The following is a 20540-nucleotide window of genomic DNA, read 5'->3' as shown; positions in this document are numbered from 1 at the left end:
GATGCTTTGGCATCCTAGAAGCTTGGTGGTGTCTTGGAGCTCAATCATTGTGGTGTAAAGCTCCGGGCAAGCGTTGGGGTCTCCAATTAGGTTGTGGAGATTGCCCGAGCAATTTGTACGGGTATCGGTAACCGCCCCCAAGGGTTGCCATTTGTACGGGTTCGATGACCGCCCTCAAGGGTCCCTTAGTGGAATCACGGCATCTTGCATTGTGCGAGGGCGTGAGGATATTACGGTGGCCTTACTGGCATCTTGGGGAGCATTGTGCCTCCACACCGCTCCAACGGAGATTAGCATCCGCAAGGGTGTGAACTTCGGGATACATCATCGTCTCCGCGTGCCTCGGTTATCTCTTACTCAAACCCTTTACTTATGCACTTTACTTTGTGCTAGCCATATTGTTTATTCTCATATATCTTGCTATCACTTAGTTGTTTATCTTGCTTAGCATAAGTTGTTGGTGCGCATAGGTGAGCCTAGTTGTTGTAGGTTTTGTGCTTGACAAATTAAACGTTAGTTTTATTCCGCATTTGTTCAAGCATAAACCGTAATTATTTTAAAGCGCATATTCACCCTCCCCCCTCTAGGCGACATCCACGTCCTTTCAATCATGTTGTAGATAGAGATGATGAAACTTGTGGGTGTGCCATGACCATGCAATTGCACTTATTCGAGACATGACATGATCACACTTATTTATCACTATTTTCGAGATTATGTGATGATATTTTGTGTTGAATGATGACGATGATGATGGTATGACGAGACTATTGTATGTCTATGATATGTGAGAATGGTATATGTTTAATATGATGTGATGAAACTATTGTATAGAATCTGTATAAATACATCAGAAATACATAAAGGGTATAAAGTTGTGAAAGCAGCAAAATTTAGCAGTAGCGCTGGTAACTACTTACGAGTAGCGCTGCTTAGCAGCAGCGCTTTATAGGGGCAAACGCTACTACTATAGTTAGCAGCATCGCTGGGCCGGCAAGCGCTACTGGTAATACTACTTACCAGTAGCGCTGCCCATACCTGTGCTACTACTAGGATTTAGCTGTAGCGTGATAGTAGTAGCGCCCGACCCAGCGCTACTGATACACATATTTCCAACGCCACTGGTAGGGTTTTACCTAGTAGTGTCTTCTCCTTATACAATGAAAATTGCAAATCTTTTGTCTCGTTAAAAAAACTATATCAACAATGCGAACAGAGTGTAGCTCAGATGGTTAGATTCTTTCCATGTGGTGGAACCAGGTTGCTAGGGTATAAGTACTTGAATTGACACTCGTGCTTGCATTTTTTTGAATTTATTTCAACCTTTACAACGATGTTTGATTAGTGGAAGGAGTCGTTTACGTGAACTGAGAAATGCATACAATGATTTCGCTAATCGCATCTCAAGGTGCTTATAAAAATGATGTGTGTTAATAAAAAACATACTAATGGTACTCCTTTCGTTTCGGTTTATAAGTCATTTTACATTGTGCACGACGACCAAGGCAAAGAGGAAAACGAGAGAATTTAATGTTCATTTGCAAATTTATACAATTGCATATAATGAACTAACCACTACATGTTGTTAGGTGGTCTCAAGTCATTAAAAGGACAAAATCATTGTTCTGACCTTATTGTAACATCCCGATGTCTGGAATGTTTAAGAATTTTTTTTCCAAAAATTAGGGACATAGATTTTGTGTGTGTTTTATACTTTAATAAAAGTGTGAATCAAATTTTATAGTTTGGCGATTTGAATTTGATTAAATACCAACTTAAATTTAAATTGATGTTTTGTTCTCCACTTTTAGTTGAGTTTTGTTTTTAGCATTTTGATTTATGTGCATTTAAATTTTCCTTGGGTTTTCTGAAGTTTCTTTGTTGTTGTTCGAGCTCTTGTCCATTTTTGGTTTGTCCAAAAAGGGAAATCAATTATTTTCCATCTATGAAACTCCGGATAGAATTCCAAGTCCCAATCCATCTCTCTCTTTTAGGTGTGTACCTAAATGTCACATCTTTGGAGGATCTAGTCTAAAGACCTCGTCACAATATCCCTGTTGGTATACCAAATGGTGTACTATACCAGCGGCCACTGGTGGCATCAAGACGAGATTGTGTCATGTGGGTAAAGTGTATAACCTCTCTAGAGTGTAAAACTATTCGAATAGCCATGTCCATGGTCATGAACGACACATGAATCTTTATTGACATACATGACATGCCTTGCTTATTCCCTCTTTACCCCAATTGTTGGAACCTATGATGAGTGTGAGTTGATCGAGGATCCTCACTTTGATGAAAGTTACTCTGGATATAAACATCTTTTCATCAAAAACTGCTTTTCTCCAAATGTTGTTGTTTTCAAATAAAATTAGCTTTTCTGCAAATGAGCCATATAGCCTTCCTTTGAAGCCACATGTAGCTATTAGGACCTTCTCCAAGGGAGACATGTTGAGTACGTAATGTACTCATGGCAATACTTTTGTTGACAACAGAGTTACGTGAAGATGAAGGTGATAACTATGACTACTATGGCGATCCATAGGAGTGAGGACACGTGGACTACATCGACTGCCTATGACTAAGATGGAGTCGCTATGCATTGTAATTTCCACTGTTTTTTGTTGTTGTATTAAATGTCATGAGACATTTGTCGATGTATGCCTTGTGGCAATATGTATTAAATAATTTTACGTACAGTGTAATGATATCATTTCACTCTGTTGTCAATAATGATCCTCGGGTTGACAAATATACACAAGAGGGTCTGGAAGTAAATTCCGGGTTCTCCTAGAAGTGGTATCAGAGCCGATGTCGACCTAGTCGCGTGACCTTAGTTAGAAATGAAAAGCCTTAGAAAATATTTTCATAATAAATTACTTTCAAAATAAATATTCTTGTAGTCTCCTTCTACACTATTGTTCTTCTCATCTCATTGTATTCAATTGAAATTTAAGCTCTACTTCTCTACCATCTTCTTTATAGTTCTCAAACCCTTTTTCCGACCATGGTGTTGAACAGTTAGAAGCTTCAGAAGATGTGGAAGTAATTTCAAGATAACTTCAACTCGTGAAGCTTCGAGTGGAAACATTGTCCCAAGAGAAGACACCTTGAGGAACGAAGAAGTCAACAAACATTGATCATGCTTCAATAGTCAACATTGAAGATCTGCACCAAGTTATGATGTGACCTGCCATATAGGATTAGGTTGGCTAATACCCTTGTAGTGGTAGAACTCGTAGCAAGTAGACGCAAAACCCTTTTTGTGTGAGTATCTTCTGCATATTTTTCTTTTGGCGTTTTCTATGCAGTCATACTAAAACCCTATTTGCCAAAATGATTTTCTTTTGAGTGTTATTGGATAGCTTCATGGTTATCTTGGTGTTTGTCTTTTTTTATCTTCTGGGGTATCTCCACTTTGTTAGGATTCTATTACTCATCGTATGCTCTTTCCCTCTTCTGTACAAACCCTGGAGGTAACCCTGAGATGAGCAAAGTTGCACCAACCAGCTTGGAGGTTTGTTAGCAAAATGATCCTTATGGAAAACCTCTTTTAAGGGGGGTAGTAGTTTGTGATTGTGTCATGATCAAAGATTGAAGATCTTCATTTGGAAAGAAGACGGTGATTTAAAGACCTTCAGTACACCTACCATCAAGTTCAACCTAAAGAAGGATCAATGAATTGTCCAATCGCACCAAAACTTGACCTAAAGAGGAAGAAAAATACTGAAGAAAGTTCAACCAACTTGCCATCGCCAAGATTGAAGGACTGCTTCCAAGCATTAATCAAACTAGAGACAATATCGACAAAATTGAAGTATCTCCAATCAAGACCCCAAAATTGCTCTCAACAAGATCAAAATGAACCATGATTCCACAATCTTGTGAGAAGAACTAAGTCAAAGGCGAAGTTAACCCAAACCCATTCTATGTAGTCACCCTAAATCTCGGGGACGATATTTTTTTAAGAGGGGTAGATTTGTAGCATCCCGATGTCCTGAATGTTTAAGAATTTTTTCCCCAAAAATTAGGGCCAGAAATTTTTTGTTTGTTTTATACTTTAATAAAAGCGTGAATCATATTTTATAGTTTGGCGATTTGAATTTGATTAAATACCAACTTAAATTTAAACTGATGTTTTGTTCTCCACTTTTAGTTGAGTTTTGTTTTTAGCATTTTGGTTTATGCGCATTTAAATTTTTCTTGGGTTTTCTGAAGTTTATTTGTTGTTTTTCGAGCTCTTGTCCATTTTTGGTTTGTCCAGAAAAGAAAATCAATTATTTTCCATCTATGAAACTTCGGACAGAATTCCAAGTCCCAATCCATCTCTCTCTTTTCGGTGTGTACCTAAATTTCTTTTGTCCACCGAATTATTCAATTCCAACATTTACTTTTTTTCTCTATCTCTTTTTTAGGTGTAGCCTACCTCATTCTATTTTTCTTCCTGCGCCAAAAATTGAAGTTTCTTGCACTTTTTATTTTTCACTTGTGTGATGTTCTAAGAGTTACATAAAATTAACTGGATTACTTGCTTGGTAATTGTATTGTAAAATATATATTCGTGTAGTTGTTTGGTTAAGATTTACGGAGTTTATTCATCGGTTAATTTTGCATGAATATGTTATTGTTCATATGTTCGTGTTATGCCTAGGAGTGCATGTTATGTGTCTCATAATTTTGATGTGGCAAATAACTTGTTAGATTTATTTTACCGGTTATAGTTTTTGAAAATTGTTGAACATATTATTTCATGTGTTATTATTTTGGATGCGGTAAGTAGTCGTAGGATATATGGTCGTACACGTGTTGTGAATTACTACCACGTTTGTAAAGATTTTATTTATTTATTTATTTTAGTTTTGTAGTCCTTTCTTGTGCATGCGCACACAACGTTGGCAATGTTCGCCATGCTTATAGTTGCATAGAATTTTTATTTTTTTGCTTTGTTTAATCACGTGGAGTAATTTATCTTTTGATTTTATTTATTTTTGTTTAACATGGCAAATATATTAGATGGTTCCATATATTCATTCTCAATCATGTTGCTTAGGTGATTTGTTTATGTGTGAAGTCATGGCATGTTGTAGGTTAGCGCTTATCTAATCATATGCGTTATATATTTAATTTTCAATTACTAGTTATCATGAGCATGTTATGTTACATTAGATTTTAGAGTAAGTTGATTGTTTTAGAATTGCTATAAGCTAAACGAAGCCAAGGTTAATCATTAGTTGTTGCATATAGTTAATTGCCATTTAATCTTTACAAATATTTAGAGTTATCTAAATATTGATCTTGGTCAGCTAACATTTAGTCATGCATGTCTAGTATAGGTTAGTTGTATTATTTCATGTGTTTTGTATATGTTAATTATGATAGATATCAAATGAAATGCTTTGTTATTGGAGGTGACTACATTATAGTTTATTGCATAGATATTATCACCTAGTTGATCATCTAGTTTTATAGATGTTTGCTATCCATTATTCACGGTTGGTTCTTTCATGTCACGTTTCAGATTTGTATTATTACATATGATTTAGGTTGTAGCATGTAACCTACTTTATTACTTCTTGTTAATTATCTTAGCTGTCTTGTTTACCTAGGATGGTAGCTTACATGTCATGTGTATACCAATCCGTGTGTTATACCAATCTGGGTCTACTTTATTATTTTAGTTGACTTACATGTCATGTGTGTACCAACACGTGTGTTGTACGATGCCTTGGTTGTGCTTCTATGTATTGCAAGTGAGGTTGTACTATTTTGAAACGCATGCCATCATGTTATTCGTGTTGATAACACATGTTGATTAGTTGATTATATGATCTAGTTGTTTACTTGCCTACATACTCATTACTCTTTATGAACGTGCTTACCTATATTAACTAACATGATAGGGTTGTGTGCTTATTGTTGGAAATATGCCCTAGAGGCAATAATAAAATGGTTATTATCATATTTCCTTGTTCATGATAATAGTCTATTGTTCATGCTATAATTGTATTAACAGGAAATAGTAATACATGTGTGAATAAATAGATCACAATGTGTCCCTAGCAAGCCTCTAGTTGGCTAGCTCGTTAGTCAATAGATGATCATGGTTTCCTGATCATGGGCATTAGATGTCATTGATAACGGGATCACATCATTGGGAGAATGATGTGATGGACAAGACCCAATCCTAAGCATGGCACTAGATCGTATTGTTCGTATGCTAAAGCTTTTCTAATGTCAAGTGTCTTTTCCTTCGACCGTGAGATTGTGCAACTCCCGGATCCCGTAGGAGTGCTTTGGGTGTATCAAACGTCACAACGTAACTGGGTGACTATAAAGGTGCACTACGGGTACCTCTGAAAGTGTCTGTTGGGTTGGTACGGATCGAGATCGGGATTTGTCACTCCGTGTGACGGAGAGGTATCTCTGGGCCCACTCGGTAGAACATCATCATGAGCTCAATGTGACTAAGGAGTTAGTCACACGATTACGTGCTACGGAACGAGTAAAGAGACTTACCGGTAACGAGATTGAACAAGGTATAGGTATACCGACGATCGAATCTCGGGCAAGTTCTATACCGATAGACAAAGGGAATCATATACGGGATTGATTGAATCCTTGACATCGTGGTTCATCCGATGAGATCATCGTGGAGCAAGTGGGAGCCACCATGGGTATCCATACCCCGCTGATGGTTATTGGCCGGAGAGGTATCTCGGTCATGTCTGCCTGTCTCCCGAACCCGTAGGGTCTACACACTTAAGGTTCGATGACGCTAGGGTTATAGGGAATTGTTATACGAGGTTACCGAAAGTTGTTCGGAGTCCCGGATGAGATCCTGGACGCCACGAGGAGCTCCAGAATGGTCCGGAGGTAAAGATTGATATACAGGACGGATGGTTTCGGACACCGGAAGTGTTTCGGGCGTCACCGGTAACGTACCGGGACCACCGGGACCACCGGAGGTGGCCCCGGGGGTCCACCGAAGGGGGCAACGACCCCGAGAGGATAGATGGGCTAAGTGCGGGAGGGAACCAGCCCTAGGTGGGCTCGTGCGCCTCCCACACCCAACCCAATGCGCAAGTGGTGGGGAGAGGGGCAACCCTAGGCGCAGGTGGGCCTTAGGCCCACCAGGTGGTGCGCCACACCCCCTCCCACCCTAGCCGCCGCCCCCCTCTCCCATATGATGGCCGCCGGCCCTTAGGGAGGGAACCCTAGGGGTGGTGCAGCCCTCCCCCCTCCTCCTATAAATAGAGAGGGGTTTTTGCCATTGGGGGACACCGTTTTCTCTCTCTCTCGGCGCAGCCCTGCCCCTTCTTCCTCCTCCTCTCTGCCGGTGCTTGGCGAAGCCCTGCCGGGAGACCTCGTCTCTCCATCGACACCACGCCGTCGTGTTGCTGGAGTTCTTCCCCAACCTCTCCCTCCTCCTTGCTGGATCAAGGTGCGGGAGACGTCACCGGGTTGCACGTGTGTTGAACGCGGAGGTGCCGTAGTTCGGCACTAGATCGGAATCACACCGCGATCTGAATCGCTACGAGTATGAATCCATCAACCGCGTTTTAGCAACGCTTCCGCTTAGCGATCTTCAAAGGTATGAAGATGCTCTTACCCCTCTCTCGTTGCTGGTCTCTCCATAGGAAGATCTGAATATCGTAGGAATTTTTTTGAATTTATGCTACGTTCCCCAACACTTATTCCATGATTTCGTGTTCTTACATGTCATGACTAGAATGTGAGATTGCATGCTAGTGCCATGCTTGATCTTCATGATAGTTGATATCAACTAAGTTATCTCATAGTTAAGAGTTGTATTCTATTGGTAGCTTAGTGTGGTATCTCATGTGATGATCATCCATGTTTAGATGTTATATTTGTTTACCTTGCTATTGCGTTATTCTATGCTTAGACATTTTTCATGCCTCATGATGTTTTGTGTGTTATAGTTGCCTACATAGTTCCTTCATATAGATGTTTAACTTTGTATCATTTTAGTATTATGAGTGTTTAATACTTGTTTCATTAGTTCATCACATGATTGGATAATTTATCTTTCATTAGTTGACTTGTGCCTTTCTCATATGATTAGTGTGCTTAGTTTGCCATGTTATTACAAGCATGTGGGTATAATCTTGTTGTTAGTAGTTAATTGGACATTTGTTATTTCATAAAGAGCATCTCCTAGTTTAATTATTTCTCATGAGCACTTGTATGTTTGATGCTTGTGTTATTAGTTAATGCATCTTTATCCTATACTCACATGGCTTGCGTGAGATGCGTCTTATTATTAAGTTACCTAATTGGTTCTACCATAGTATTGGTTTATCTTTTGTTCTAGAAAACATTGTTTGTTATAGTTGATTTTTGTTTTGCTTATAGTTACCATTGTAAATATTTAGACTATATCTAAATATTTATTTATGGTTAACCTTTACATCTACCATGTTATGTTGAGACTGTGTAGTAAAAATGCATATGTTGATTCCATTCCATGTGTGTTGAACTTCATCGGGTTCATCATGTAGTAGTCCTATATAGTTAACCGAGTTGTGTAATGGGTGGTACTAATCGTCAGTATCATAGTTCCCGTTAGAACGTTAGTCTTGACCACCAAACCTTCCTTAGAAGTGTCAACTTAACCGTATCACTTCGTTGAATCCTATATCTCACCTTCGCTATCATGATACCTCATTTTGGAATCTCCATCATATTAATATCTTGCTATTCATCCACACTTAATTTGTTTTGGATGTTATTAGGGTTTGTTATTGCTTTGGTATTTATTGTTTGTCTTTTGCTATCGTTACGACGAGTAGGGAGTGACGATGTTGGACCTGGACACAAACAGGTTATTGAAGGACTCAACAACGAAGGCATGCCTCCTTCTTTGATCATACTTATCCTATGTTTTACAAATTGCATTGAGTTTTATGGTTGCAATATGCATGTTTTTAATATTGTAGCTAGCGTGTCGATTGACACATTACCTTGATCTGCTTGTCGCCTATCCATTTGATACCTGAGTAGAAGTATTAAGTATTCCAGTAGAGTAGAAATATTTAGCCATGCTTATTACCTATAGGTACTTTGTTGAATGACTTTTGAGTCATTGACACTTGAAACTTATAGCTGAGTTGGTCAGTTGGCCTTGGTGACCTTCTCTATCCTCTTCTACTCTGGGTGAAACTTACCATCTGAATATTGGCACGGGAGACAGCTGAATCAAGGATTGAAGGAGCGATTGGCTGCCCAAGGTGAAGGGAGCAATCAGTCGTCCATGCCGCATGAGGCCTAATAAGTATTGGATTTTAAGATTGCGTAAACAGTGCAACCACATGCTATATGGGCACTGGCTTGGTCAAGCACAGATGGGGGACCAGTTTGAGGACGTACTCTCAGTTCCGTGCGCCAGACCCGGTGTGCATGTCACATCTTTGGGGGATCTAGTCTAAAGACCTCGTCACAATCTCCCTACCGGTATACCAAATGGTGTACTATATCATCGACCACTGGTGGCATCAAGACGAGATTGTGTCGTGTGGATAAAGTGTATAACCTCTCTAGAGTGTAAAACTATTCGAATAGCCGTGTCCACGTTCATGGACGACACATGAATCTTACTTGACATACATGACCTGTCTTGCTTATTCCCTCTTTATCCCAATTATTGGAACCTATGATGAGTGTGAGTTGATCGAGGATCCTCACTTTGATGAAAGTTACTCTGGATATAAACATGTTTTCATCAAAAACTGATTTTATCCAAATGCTATTGTTTTCAAATAAAATTAGCTTTTCTGCAAATGAGCCATATAGCCTTCCTTTGAAGCCACATGTAGCTATTAGGACCTTCTCCAAGGGAGACATGTTGAGTACGTAATGTACTCATGGCAATACTTTTGTTGACAACAGAGTTATATGAAGATGAAGGTGGTAACTACGACTACTATGGCGATCCGTAAGAGTGAGGACACGTGGACTACATCGACTGCATGTGACTAAGATGGAGTCGCTACGCATTGTACTTTCCGTTGTTTTATGGTTGTATTAAATGTCATGAGACATTTGTCAATGTGTGCCTTGTGGCAATATGTATTAAATAATTTTACGTACAGTGCAATGATATCATTTCGATGTGTTGTCAACAATGATCCTGGGGTTGACAAATATACACATGAGGGTCTCGAAGTAAATTCCGGGTTCTCACACTTATAAGTAAACGTGAGCAAAAAATGAACTCCGTTTGAAAGTATTTCATGATATGACCCTTTTAGAAACGCCAGAGCCCGTGGCGTTGCTGCTGCACGTAGAAACGCGAGTCTACCGTGGCGTTTCTGGTCCACATTCAAACGCCAGTCTACCGTGGCGTTTCTGGTCCACATTCAAACGCCGGTCTACCATCGACAGTTCGGCGACCCAAAAGGATCCACTTGCGACACCTCGAAGACAAAGCGACCGGGAAGCTTGCACCTTGGAGAGGGAGGCATGTGGCTATTACGGGTCGTATGGCCTTGGTCAAGGCGGCTCTCATGTGGATATTTGCGGCATGTGGCTATTGTGGGTCGTATGGCCTTGGTCCATCTACCATATCACCCCTTTGGACCTCCCGGTGGAGGTGCTACAAAAAGTGGATGGTCTATGAAGAGCATACCTTTGGGCTGGTACTGACGTCGTGTTCGACGACAAATGCAAAATTAACTAGGAGCACGTCTGCATGCCCGAACAGTTTGAGGGTCTTGGAATACTCAATCTGAAAATGTTTGCCACTGCGCTTCATCTTAGATGGCTTTGTTTAGAGCGGGAGGATCCCCAAGGGCATGGTACGGTACAAAAATCCCGCGTGGCAAGGTGGATTGAGACATATTTGTGACCGTCACTAAGGTCATGTTAGGTGATGGATCTAAGGCCAAATTCTAGGAATCATCTTGTTAGATGGCATCTGCCCCAAAGAATTGCTCCACATATTTTCAAGCTATCAAGAAAGAAACATGGCACTCTGGCTTCCGCACTCAGAGAGGACCATTGGGTTTGTCTGATTGACATGATAGCAGGATCATCCTCAGTGCACCTCCAACAATTTGTTGCCGTATGGAGCAAGCTCTCACCTGACACTATCCAACCCGATGTCCCAGACACCATCCTCTCGAAGCTATCCAATGATAGGATTTACTCTACCAAGACGACCTACTTGGCGCAATTTACTAGCCTAATTCAATCCAACTTGCAAACTATTGTCTCGAAGGCTTGCCCCCCTATGTAAATACTTTGCATGGTTGGTCGCGCAAAATCGGATCTGGACGATGGACAAGCTTCAACGTCGTCGGTGGCTAAACTGTTTTCGTTGTCCCCTTTGGAATCTGATACAAGAATCCGCTGCGCACCTACCATTTAAGTGTTGCCTCTCCATTCGTGTGTCGAATGAGGTCCTTACATGGCTGCAACTTGATGCCCAGAGGAAAGCTTTGGCATCCCTACTTCATCTTGTTGGCTCGGAGATTTGGAAGGAACGAAATGCACGCGTCTTTAGGAGCAAGCCGGCGCCGGTGAGGGTGATCGTGCAAACTATTAAAGAGGAGGCGTTTCTGTGGGCTCTGACGGGCGCGAGACGATTGTGTAATTTGATGCTGTGAGAGTAGGCCTTTGTAATTTATCCGATGTGATGTCCAAAACATACTCTTCTCCTTATTCAATGAAAATTGCAAATCTTTTGTCTCGTTAAAGAAAACTATATCAACAATGCGAACTCAATGTAGATCAGATGGTTAGATTCTTTCCTCGTGGTGGAACGAGGTTGCTAGGGTATAAGTACTTGAATTGACACCGGTGCTCGCATTTTTTTGAATTTATTTCAACCTTTACAACGATATTTGATTACTGGAAGGAGTCGTTTACGTGCGAGATGCATACAATGATTTCGCCAATCGTATCTCAAGGTGCTTATAAAAATGATGCGTGTTAATAAAAAACATACTAATGGTACTTCTTCCGTTTCGGTTTATAAGTCATTTTATGTTGTGCGTCTTGACCAAGGCGAAGAGAAAAACGAAAGAATTTAATATTCATTTGCTAATTAATACAATAACATATAATGAACTAACCACTGTATATTGTGTTAGGTGTCTCAAATCATTAAAACAATAGCAACAGGTACTCTTATTGATTGATTGTTTTATATTTATGTTAAAAATAAAAAATGAGGTGAAAATTAGTGAAACGCGTTTAAATGTTTTGAGATTTTTTAGTTTTTATGTATAGGGACGGAAGGATTAAAAATAGCAAATGATGAAAAATAGCAACAGGTACCACTACCACCCCCGGCGCTTAAGCGCTTTCCCCCCTCAGTCCCTCACCACACAGAGGCTTCCGGAAAGCCCTAGCCAGATCGGCATGGCATCCCCGCCGCCGTCGCCGCCGGACTGGGCCGGCCTCCCTGATGATGCTCTTCTTACAGTGTTCGGGCGCCTGGGCGCGCCGGAGGTGCTCATGGGCGCCGGAGTCGTTTGCCGCAACTGGCTCCGCGTCGCCACCGGCGAGCCCGACCTGTGGCGCCGTGTTGACCTATCCGACTGCTTCGACCCCACCATTGACATGGTGGCCATGGCGTGCGCGGCCGTCGACCGCGCCGACGGCCGCCTCGAGCACTTCGCCGCCGATTGTTTCGTCACCGATGCGCTGCTCTTCTACATGGCCAAGAGGTAGCGACCCTTTCTGCTTCTCTGTAGGATTTGGGAGAGATTCGTCCTTGTGCTTTTGGAGACTTGTGCCTACTGTGATAATTTCTGGGTTTTAGGGTCTCGTTAAGCCTGTTCATATTTGTAGTGGGTACTAATTACAGTGTGGCATGACAGTTTCAGAAGAATTGGGGATCATTCTTAATTTTAGTTTGGGGGCCTATTCTTGATTTTGTTGTAGACATTTTCTCTTCTTTTCGAGAAGGTTAAAAGACCAGGGTCCTCATGCATTTCAACAGAAACTAGGCCAAAATCATACAACACCTGATGCAAAAGCCCCATGGCCGATCCATGTCACACCACAAACACACAGAGTTATAGCCTACATTCCACTCCTCGATCGGGAGCCACAGTGCTACACAACCCGGATACCCGCAGCCATACCTGCACAGGATGACCACAAGCAGTCCATGGCCATCGACAACATCTAGGGCTCTCCCCCCGCCGGGTTGAGGCAACCGGCCAGACAAACACGTCCGCTGCCCTCACGTCACAAGGTCGCCGCCCCTGTGATTCCGAGCCACGACCTGCCCCATAGAGCACTCACTGCATTGCTTTCCAAGCCACCCCCGGGTGAAAAAAAGACCATCTAGGACCGCTAATCTGGCATCCACCGCCCCACCGACAACACAACCTCATGCGACCCTCACAAGCCCCTTCTGGTCTATAAGGGTGAAATTTTATTTTTCTGGATGTGGTTTATGACTTTGTGAGTTTGTGGGATAATGTGTGCCTGTGTGTTCTTATATATTACAGTTGGTATCCACTATGTGCAAGCTACCTATGTTGCGCGGATACTTCAGAAACGGCACGTATCCAGCCAGATACTGCCCCGATACGTATCCCTCAAATTTTTTATTTTAAAAAAGAAAATTAATGTTTGATACTCCTGGGAGGGATACAGCTGCGATACATTTTGGACATGTCAAACCCCTCGTTCGACGTGAAATCCCCCCAAGAGTAAAGGCGCACCTTCTGAAAGTTCCAACATGGGCGGGAATTCATGTCAAAAGGTGACTGTCAATGTTCTTCTTCAGTTGAAAGGTGAGAAAGAGAGAGTCGATACACTGATTGAGAGCAGCAAACCTAGGAAAATCCCAGTATCAACCGATGGAAGTGGACAAGTGCAAGAAAAATAAAGGGGAGTAATCCTATTGAGGCATGCTTTGACATGAAAGCTCCTTACTTTTTCATACTTCTATATATATATATATATATATATATATATAAGAAAAATACATCCTACCACCTAGGGGTAGTTACCCCACATGTCCCATATACTATCATGTGGTAGTATATAGACTATTTTATCATTTTAATTATGTTGATATATCATATACTCCCTCCGTTCCTAAATATAAGACCTTTTAGAAATTTCACTATAGACTACATACGGAGCAAAATGAATGAATCTACATCCCAAAATATGACTACATACATCCGTATATAGTTTATAGTTTATAGTGAAATCTCTAAAAGGTCTTATATTTAGGAACGGAGGGAGTATAAGATATCTGAAAGTGATTTGCATGAAAAAATTGCAAGTTGCTCCACTATTTTTATTATATTTATGAAATATGTATATATTTATACGTAAAAAAGAGAATACTCAAAATACAAGACATACTACCAAAAAAATAATATATATACTCCCTAAACATTCTCATATACTACATACTACACGTACATACTCTCTGATTTGATAGATACTACATACAAAACACAAGTGGTGGTAACTACCACCGGTGGTAGATAAAATTTGTCCCCGTATATGTATGTATATATATATATATATATGTATGTATGTATGTATGTATGTATGTATGTATGTATGTATCCCCGTATCCTATTTTTTGGAAAATTGGTGTATCCCCGTATCACGTATGCGATATGTATCCAAGTATCCATGCTTACAAAGCATGGATACGGCAGAAACTGCTGAATTGCCGTTCTAGTGGGGAGGGGGGGGGGATAGGGGGACACACGCGGATCCGCTGATACTCTGGGATACACGTATTCCGCAGTATCCCATCTTTTCTGAATTAAAAAAAGGGGAAAGAAATCGGGACACGGCAGATACGGTGTGGACTCGGGAGCCAGCCTCGCCGCCGCAGCTTAGACTCGAGGCTGCTGCCGCCTGGACTCACTTCTCTGGTTGCCGGCTCGCCTCCATCGTTCCCCCAAGCCCAGCTCTTCCCCCGACGAAGAACATCCATCCATTAGAGAGGAAGATGGCAAGGAGTTTGACGGCAAGGAAGAAGGACCGGGCAGGGAGAAAGATGGGGACTGCAGCCAGCAGTGAGGAAGAAGATATAAGCGGCGGCGCTGTATTTTCTTCTGCTCTCTGCAGCTCTCAGGCGGGTGGAAGAGACGAGAAGAGAACAGCTCGAGGAGCTGTCTAGTTTAGGGTTTCAGCAACTGGACCTTCTATGGGCTCTGAGTGGAGAGCTACATGGGCCTGAGCGGAGGGTTCGTATGGACAATGGGCTGCCCCAGAGTCTTTTATCAATAGAAATGAGGCAACATATATCTAGTAATTCCTTTACAAAAAACACATGTCCAGTACAAAATCTCTGATCTAAAAAGTATCATTAAATCTTTATTACATGCTATTTTTTTCTATATATTTATATACCCTGCCCTATCCCTGAATGTCTGTTTTTATAAAATGCCGTATACCGTGTCCCCATATGCGTATCGCCGTCTTTCCGTCCCCGTGTCCGTGCTTTTTAGTGTGCAAGGACCTAATTCTGACGCACTGCTAAAATTTTTGTGGGATACAGAACCTAAAATTGGGATGATTGATGCTGCATTGTGGTCTCGGCTGCATGCTGTTCTTTGGTTTCACCAGCAGCACATCAGTGCCATCATGAGGTCTTAGCTATTCAATGCCTTTCGACTGTGCCGGTGGTGCTCCTTGGCGCTGTGCTTGGCATCAGCTTGTTTTTTCTGGCCCACCCGGTGGTTTTTGTGCCTGCAGTGTTGTGAGGTCTTGCTCCTCACCTGGCTTTCTCTTGATGTTGTAGAGGGGATGTTGCCATTTGCGGTTATGGTGCTGGTTCTGTCTTCAACATGACTTGATTCCGTGATGCTCCCAGCCAAGTAGCTCTTTTGTCATTGTTTGATCCACACCTTACATGCTGCGAGTTGTTGTCTCTCTCGGTTTCATTGCCGGGGTTCACTTGGCGTTGCCAACCTCGCCGGCCTTTCTTTTTTATCGATCTTACTTTTACATTTACTTTTTGTGCTGGCCTCAGCCTGGGCATCTGCCCTCCGTAAGCTTTTTCTTATTGTGTTGTGCTTCCAGTGCCCCCACCCCCACCCCGACCCCTGCCCTTGATGTTCCCTGTTGGAATATAGTTCAGGTGTGGTTAGGCCCTTGGCAGACCTTTCCAATAAACAATGGGGATGCTGCGTCCTTGTTTTGATAAAAAGATCCTGGCTTGTTTTTTCAGAACCCAAGTTTATGAGTTTACAGATATCATGTTTTTGGCTTACTCATGCAAGTACTTCCTATCACTGGGCCAAAACCGATCTTGCCAATTCTGGTTATCAGTATCCATGATATCTTGTTCTTTTTTGTGAGGAAGATACCTCAGATCATGTTTTGTGCTTTGGTCTTCTTTTTCGTGTGAAGGGTGTCGAAGTATATGTGGATTGCTCAACCTTCTCCACCGGTTCAGCCTGCTTCTTGTTCTTCTGTGCGAAAGGGTACCTTGGATCTTGGAGATTCCTTACTATCTTGGTTCACGTCGTTGTGTTTTTCTGTTTTGGTTAATGGTTGAAAGTTTTCTTGTATATACTATGTTTCACGGTTAACCTGTAAAACATAAGACAAATAGCTATGATTCATATTAAATGTATAGCCTGGTGCTCCCTATTTATTTAGACGTTATAATAGTTGTGTACCACCAACCAGAACGGGTTTTTTTTCATTCGAATTGTGTACTAACTAACTATTCCAGTTACCTGTTATATGATCATCTCAGATTTTTTTTTTGTCGCTGCTGTGAGAATTTTAAGGGATATGTATTTTCTCTGGTTCATGCTGTCAAAGCTATGGGAATGTCTGATTTTACGAATTAAATTTACATAATAGCGTTTGTTTAAAAAATTATTGTTGGAGTGTTTTAGTTCGTGTTTGTCTTCATGGTTGGTTAAGTTGAATAGTACCATGCTCGAAACAAATTTAGTTGTTACCGACCTTGTATGCATTTCTGATGATGATATCTCAGTGCAACAAGGGTGATGAACTGATAATCATAATTTTTAAAACATGTATTATGCCTTTATTTTGATTCACTTTTATGCAACTCATATGTTGGAATGTCAATCCACACAGGTATACAAGGTACTAAGACCTCGCCTGAACTCTCTTTTTTTGGGGCGAAAAAACTTTGTTTGAACTGATAATTTACTGGAAGTGGATGAGTTCAATAATAATTTAGAATTATTTTCATGTTGCTATTTTCTTATTTGACATGCTACCTCTTTTTCTGTAGATATATCAATATATGCAACTATTATTATTTTAACCTATGTTACCACCATTTCCCCCCTAAAGAGTGTACCTTCTGTTTCTTTAGAACCTACTCCGTATATGACATCTTACAGGGTGTTCTTTCTGTCAGGTTGTTCACCAATGCTCTTTTTAACTAACTGAAGTACTACAATTTGCAGAACTAATGGCTTGAAAAGCCTGCGGCTAGTTAACTGCATGAAAGTCTCAGACAAAGGCTTGGTTGCTCTGGGCAAGAGATCCCCTCATCTCGAGGAACTTGAGCTTACTACCTGCTCCATCTATATTTCAATGAAGGCTGTTGGCCAAGCATTCCCACAGCTGAAGCGGCTGCGCCTGAACAACCGGTGGGTCAATGTCGAGTGTGAAGAACAGTTCGATAACCACCGTGCCCTCGACATCGCAAGCAACATGCCTGAGCTACGTCACCTTCAGCTCTTTGCTAATCGGCTCCGCAACAGTGCACTTGCTGCCATACTTGACAACTGCCCCCACCTTGAGTCCCTTGATCTGCGCCAGTGCTTCAACATCCACATCGACGCAGAGCTGCGGGCTAAGTGCGCAAGGCTTAGAGACGTGAGGCTACCGAAGGACTCGACCAACGACTATGATCACGAGGCGTACATTGAGACGCTCGAGCTGAATTCCCTTCCACTTCTTTTTGCCCACGATGGTGTTTTTACACAGCAATACCCCTTCCATGGATCTATTGACAGTGACGAGGATGACCAGGAGGATCAGGATCTGGACGTAGCTCTTGGTCATTTGGCTTTATGATAGATGGGTTACCAATGGGCATGTGCTGATCGTCTATGGCAACTCAGAGAAGTTTGCAATGGTCATCTAGAGCCCATAAACCAGTCCTGTTTATGGTACAAGTCGAACATGTCCGTGTGTGCATGTCTTCCATGATAAGAAGGCGCGGCGGATTCGGTTCCTTTTTGTGTTGGGAATTTTGCTAGCGTTGTCTTCTCCTTTGTAACCAGTATGTATTATGTACCTTATTACATACGGAGCACTCCCTCCGTTTCTAAATATAGAGATTTTACTAGAAGACTACATACACATGTATATAGATATATTTTAAAGTATAAATTTATTTATTTTGCTTTGTATGTAGCCTCATAGTAAAATCTTTAAAAAGAATATATTTAAAAACAAAGGAAGTATATTTTAAAGAAAGAAAGGACCCTCTGCATCTGCACATAACCATCTTCTATCGTTAAGTTGCTTGTCCAGAGGATAAAAGCGGGGCTTTCAGGACCAAAAGACAGTAGAGATTGTTCCAATAATCCTATTGCCAGATGCTATTTGTATATTGGTTGAACAAGATGTGCGATACCATCTCTGACTGCATTTGTTGAACAAAATCTACACTTCCATATCTGATGCCTGCACCCAGTGGTCAGAGACTCGTGTGCGTACCACGTACAACTCAGATGTATAATATCGTGGATAACCTACAGAAATTCGAAAACTTTATTACTTCTATAAATAAAACCATTACTGAGATTTGGAGAAATTCGAAAACTTTATTACTTCTATAAATAAAACCATTACTGAGATTTGGAGAAATTCGAAAACTTTATTACTTCTATAAATAAAACCATTACTGAGATTTGGAGAAATTCGAAAACTTTATTACTTCTATAAATAAAACCATTACTGAGATTTGGAGAAATTCGAAAACTTTATTACTTCTATAAATAAAACCATTACTGAGATTTGGGATTTACAAACGAGAGCACAACTCCACATACTCCCTCCGTTCCTAAATATTTCTTTTTTTAGAGATTTCACTACAGACTACATATGAACATATGTATACATAATTTAGATTGTAAGTTCATTCATTTTGCTTTATATGTAGTCTGTAGTTAAATCTTAAAAAAAACAAATATTTAGAAACAGAGGGAGTATATTTAAGCCTTGGGTCTAGAATTCAAGTCAGAGAACCAGTTAGAGAACATATTAGTGATGTTTACAGTGGTAAACTAAAGGTAACATCAACAGTTAGCCAAATTAAACTTGCAAAAGAACAAAGCTAATTATGGATTGTTTGATCTGTCACAATAACAATACTTCTTACACTCTTCCATCTGCGCTTAACCAAGTCGTCATTCGCTAAGGCCACTTCCTACACAAATACTTCCTTTGTTCACAAATATAACTTGCTCACTTTTTTCTGAATCCGATGTATATAGGTAAGTCTTAGCGTGTTTGTACAATCATTCTAGTTCGAATGTAGTCTATATTAAAATATACAAAACATCTTATAGGAGTAATTGTGAACGGATGAAATAACATTTATATTTTTTTTAACCTTTAACGGGAGTTCTCGAAGGAAATTGTGACCCTTATTGAACATACCAACATACATAGATTTAATGGACAAGATTTCCTGACCATACAACTATTAATGGGAACCATCTGGCTCTTGCGATAAGTGAACCTTCATTAAAACATATGTACCAGGTGAAGCCATTTTTTCCAATTGTCACCAGCAAGCGTGAGCCGAAAGGCGATATTTAGCGGTACCTCGACCTTAACGGTTTGCAATGAATAAATGTTTTCGCTGAACATTGTAAAGTGATGCATTTTAGAGACTGAGTTGTCTGTCTCCTAATCAAGTGTCTTTTCGAAACCTCATACTCAAATCACAGCCAATAAAGAAAGGACCTTTGCTAAAAAATATTTTTTTGACCCTAACCATATGAAGCTCAAAGGAACTTATGGTGGCATCTGCATAGTGCGAGATGGACATTCCTCCATCGATTAAGTGTGGGATAAGATTACAAATCTGCACGTCCTCCTTAGCCCTTGCAATAAGGATGGTTAGCATATCGACATTGATGTTCAAGAACTGATGACATATTTGGTGAGCATAATACGGATGCTAGATGTCATAATGCCCAATACTGAAAAAATAGAGATAAGCCCGTTTTTAAGTTGTGAAGCCATCATTTGTTGAACTCTTCTGTATGATGTTCAAAATGTATTGCTCTGTTTGGCATGGTTAATTGAAAAAATATTAAACATCAAAATAGTACAAAACAGGATTAACGTACAAAATGGAGGTGGGTCCGTTTTTTAGTTGTGAAGCCATCATTTGTTGAACTCATCTGTATGATGTTCAAAATGTATTGCTCTGTTTGGCAACAAGGTTAATTAGAAAAATATTAAACATCGAAATAGTACAAAACACAATTAACATACAAAATGGAGGTGCAGGGAATCGAACCCTGTGCCTCTCGCATGCGAAGCGAGCGCTCTACCATATGAGCTACACCCCC

General features: G+C 40.7%; 1 protein-coding gene and 1 non-coding gene across 2 annotated transcripts; one reads left to right on the top strand and one right to left on the bottom strand.

Annotated features, from left to right (window-relative positions):
* Nucleotides 1-12280: 12280 nt before the first annotated feature.
* Nucleotides 12281-18306, top strand: LOC123395628 (putative F-box/LRR-repeat protein 23). The gene is made up of 2 exons (XM_045090657.1): nucleotides 12281-12692; nucleotides 17409-18306. The coding sequence occupies exons 1-2, from the start codon at nucleotides 12385-12387 to the stop codon at nucleotides 18022-18024; spliced, it is 924 nt and encodes a 307-aa protein (XP_044946592.1). The 5' UTR covers nucleotides 12281-12384; the 3' UTR covers nucleotides 18025-18306.
* Nucleotides 18307-20467: 2161 nt separating this feature from the next.
* Nucleotides 20468-20540, bottom strand: TRNAA-CGC. Its single transcript has one exon. It is a non-coding gene; the product is annotated as a tRNA-Ala (tRNA).

This window comes from Hordeum vulgare, chromosome 5H (genome assembly GCF_904849725.1).
Source record: "Hordeum vulgare subsp. vulgare chromosome 5H, MorexV3_pseudomolecules_assembly, whole genome shotgun sequence".
Classification (NCBI taxonomy): Eukaryota; Viridiplantae; Streptophyta; class Magnoliopsida; order Poales; family Poaceae; genus Hordeum; species Hordeum vulgare.
The sequence above is the reverse complement of the archived record's forward strand: the minus strand, read 5'-3'. Positions and strand labels throughout refer to the sequence as shown.